This window comes from Pterocles gutturalis, unplaced genomic scaffold (assembly GCF_000699245.1).
Source record: "Pterocles gutturalis isolate BGI_N339 unplaced genomic scaffold, ASM69924v1 scaffold26124, whole genome shotgun sequence".
Classification (NCBI taxonomy): Eukaryota; Metazoa; Chordata; class Aves; order Pterocliformes; family Pteroclidae; genus Pterocles; species Pterocles gutturalis.
Window position 1 is genome coordinate 1 of NW_010136502.1, and position 3,368 is coordinate 3,368.

General features: G+C 61.7%; 1 protein-coding gene across 1 annotated transcript in view; it reads right to left on the minus strand.

Moving 5' to 3' along the window:
• Window positions 1-31: 31 nt before the first annotated feature.
• Window positions 32-3,368, minus strand: part of DCTN1 (dynactin 1) — a gene marked incomplete at both ends in the record, with an annotated part of 4,113 nt that continues 776 nt past the window's right edge. Inside the window, 4 exons of the mRNA XM_010082334.1 lie at window positions 32-74; window positions 383-487; window positions 1,769-1,928; window positions 3,114-3,192. Coding sequence (XP_010080636.1) covers window positions 32-74; window positions 383-487; window positions 1,769-1,928; window positions 3,114-3,192 — 387 coding nt within the window. The remainder of the gene's footprint in view (window positions 75-382; window positions 488-1,768; window positions 1,929-3,113; window positions 3,193-3,368) is intronic.

Below are 3,368 nucleotides of genomic sequence, written 5' to 3' on the forward strand. Positions count from 1 at the left end.
AGCTGCTCCCGCAGCTCCAGCTCTGTCTCACGGGCGTTCTCCTGCAGCTCGTCGTTCATCTCGTTCATGGCTTCCTGGCAAGGAAGGACCGGGGGACGCAGTTACACCGCAGCCCAGCGCGGGCAGGAGGGTATTTTCAGAACAGAGCAGGGGAGCACCCCGGGGTGCACGGGGCGCATTCTGCAGAGCAGGAGGGTGCACCGCTGCGGAGCAGCACTGTGCCCAACGCCCACAGAGAGGTTCCCCGGTCCCCTCCGGCACCGCTGCCGGCAGTTCCTGGTGCCTCGGACCAGCCCTCGCGCAGCCCGGCCGCACACCAGGCACGACGGAAGCGGGGCAAGCCCCGCAGCACCTGCCTGTGCTCTGGAGGAATCCGTCTTACCAGGTCCCCAACGGTCTCGCGCAGCTCCCGGACCTTCTCCTCCAGGTCCAAGTTTCTCTCCGTCAGGGTCTCCACCATCTCTTCGGCACCCAAAGCCGCGTCCACCTGCAGGCACATGCCACATCACAACCCGGCGCCCGGCACGCTGCGGTGAGCAGCTCAGAGTCCTTCTGTACCCCCACAGGATCGCTCCCTTGAGCTGCGGGACGTGGCTGATAAATGCATCTCCCCATCCTGGGGCTGAGGTTTGCTGGGCAGGGCACAAGCTCCCTCCTGACAGCAGCGAGCAGCATCCCTCGGGAGAGCAAACCAGTCACACCAGCACGGCCACAGCCTGCCCAGGAACCCCGGAGAAGGGCACGGGGAAAGGGAACCCAGCTCTGGCTCCGGGACATGTCGCTGGCTCTTTAGCTGCAGCGCCAGGGCACGAGGTCGAGGGGGTTCAGGACAGCGTAAGTGACGCTGACCCTCAGGCTGTGTCCTCGCAGCCTGCACAGGAACGGCACAGGAACGAGGAACCTTCCTGGGGGATCCCCGGGGCTGCACCGATGTCTCAGCCCAGCCGGGATCAGCACCGGGCTGCAGCGACTGCAGAGCAGCCCCAGAAAGCTCCACGTACCCCCGTGTCCTGTGTTCCAGGGTCACCCAGGGCCACGCAGAGCCCAGCACGGTCCCGCCGCTGGAGCAGGGCTTGCCTGGCACAGGGACTGTCCCAGTTTGGGCTGGAACAGGGTGAACTCTGACCAGCCCAGGATTCCACCTCGGGGTTAGGACTGAGACCAAACTGGCCGATGGTCTGTTCCATCCCATGCCCGGCACGGCCAGGGGAGAGGTGAAGATCTCTCCAGAAGTTTGCCCTCTCTCTCAGAGTCATCTCACTCCCTCTGTCCACTCTCAGTCTCAGACACTCGGGCTCTTATCTCCTTTCCAGGATTGCAGTTTCGGGACTCTCCCTGCTCTGGGATCATTAGCTGGGAACAGGCTGAGCCTTGATCACTGGGTGGTGAGCAGTGTCACTCTGTGTCACTCATTTGTATATTTGTATATACTACCATTATCATTATTATTTTCAACTTTATTGTTCAGTTATTAAATTGTTTTTATCTCACCCCACGAGTCTCTTTTCCCTTCACCCCTTTAATTCTCTCCCACATCCCCAGGAGGGGGGAGGATGAGCGAGCGGCTGTTGGGGTGTTTTGCTGCCACCCAGGGTCAAACCATAACAGGGACCCAGCAGGATCAGTCCCTGCAGTGGGATCACCCACCAGCTCTCCCCGAGTGGCTGGCAAAGCACTCAGCTGGCCCGAGCTCGCCCGACAGCAGCTGCTCAACGTCCCAAACGTCCCCAACCATCTCCCCCCGCCTGTCCTTCCCCCACGGACTCACCTGCTCCTTCAGCTCATCGACCGTTTTCTCCGCCTGCTTCACCTCCTCCTGCAGCTTCTCCCTCTGCTGCCGCAGGGACTCCAGCTCCGTGTTTTTCTTCTCCATTTGCTTCTGGAGCTTCACGTGTTCCTGCTTCTCCGATGCCGACAAGTCCCGCATCCTTCGGGAGAGCGATCAGAGGGGTCACAAGCCCAGCCAGAGCTGGAGAAACCATCCCCTCCCCAGACACCGCTCCCAGGGGGCACCAGCAGAGCTGAGCCCCCCACCCGGGCCGGTGCTGCCCGTCACAGGGTGAGCAGAGCTCCCCCAGACCCCGGCGGTGTCCCCCGAGAACAGCTCCTCTACAGAGAGGGACGGGTGAATCGGTGCCCGGGCTGGCACCTTCCTTTGAAGGAATCAGAGCAGTGAGGGATGGACAGAAGAGAGGAGGAGAATGGAGAAAAACAGACAACAGAGACAGGAGAGAATCGCTGGAGATGGGACAGGCTCCAGCACAGAAAGGAAGAACGCTGTGAGCAAAGAAAAAATAAAAAAAGTCCTATTCACAGCCCTAGACAGTGTAAGAGAGAAGGTCAGCACAGAAGAAGACAATGCACAGACGTGTGGAGAGCAGAGCTTAGCTGACGTGTGCATCGAGGCCCCGTGGGAACAGCCCCGGAGCAGCTCTGCCTGGGGAGCGTGGGGGCTGGGAGCTCCTCGGGCCCCCTTTGTACCCCCCACCCCAAACACGCACTGGTTTGGAAGTCCTGGCAAGGCAACTTCTTGTGTTTCCTACCAGGAGGGGATTCTTCCCCCTCCTCTACCTCCTCAGAGGCACTGCAGCCCCTGCGCATGGAGGTCAACCACACAGAGGAGGGGTGGGCCAGCCAGCAGGGCTGCGGTCACTGCAAGGACACCCCGAACCTCCAGGCTAAAGGAGGGGGTTTGCAGAAGGAAAATCCCCAAAGCCCACAGCCCTGGAGAGGGGCTTGCCCAGGGAAAGGCACTGACTGGGTCCCTGTGCTGAGCAGGACCCGTCCGGAGGACCTGCTGGGATAAACCCGCGGCGGTGCCGAGAGCAGAGCACTGCACACACGGCGAAATGGAACACTGCAGCTTCCCGAAGCAGCTCCTTTTCTGCCCATCTGCATCGGTCCCCAGGGACAAGACATTCTCCCTCCTCACTTACAGAGGCACCGGAGCTCAGAACAGCCCCGGAGCGGCTGGCGGGCGTTGCACCGGCTGCTCCGGAGATGTACTGGGAAAAAGCCCACAATCTTCTCGGGGGCTCCGAGGGCAGGAGAAGCCGCAGGGAGGAGCTTCCCAGCAGCGTCCCAGCCCCAGGGGAGCCCCGGTGGTCTCCTACCTCACAAGCGCTTCCTTGAGCCTCGCGTTCTGCTCCTCCAGCTGCTTGACTTGGTAACTGGACGCTGCTCCGTCCGAGCCTGCAGCACAAAGGCAGCGTTATTCCTGGGCAGACACAGCAGCTGCTCGGCAGATCCCCGCTCCTCCAGACTGCTCCCGTCCCTCCCGCCTCGTCCCAGTCCCTTCCCATCACATCCCTCACCCCCAGTCCCATCAGCTGCTGCTGCGGGGTGGGTTCTGTGCTGGGGGGAATGCC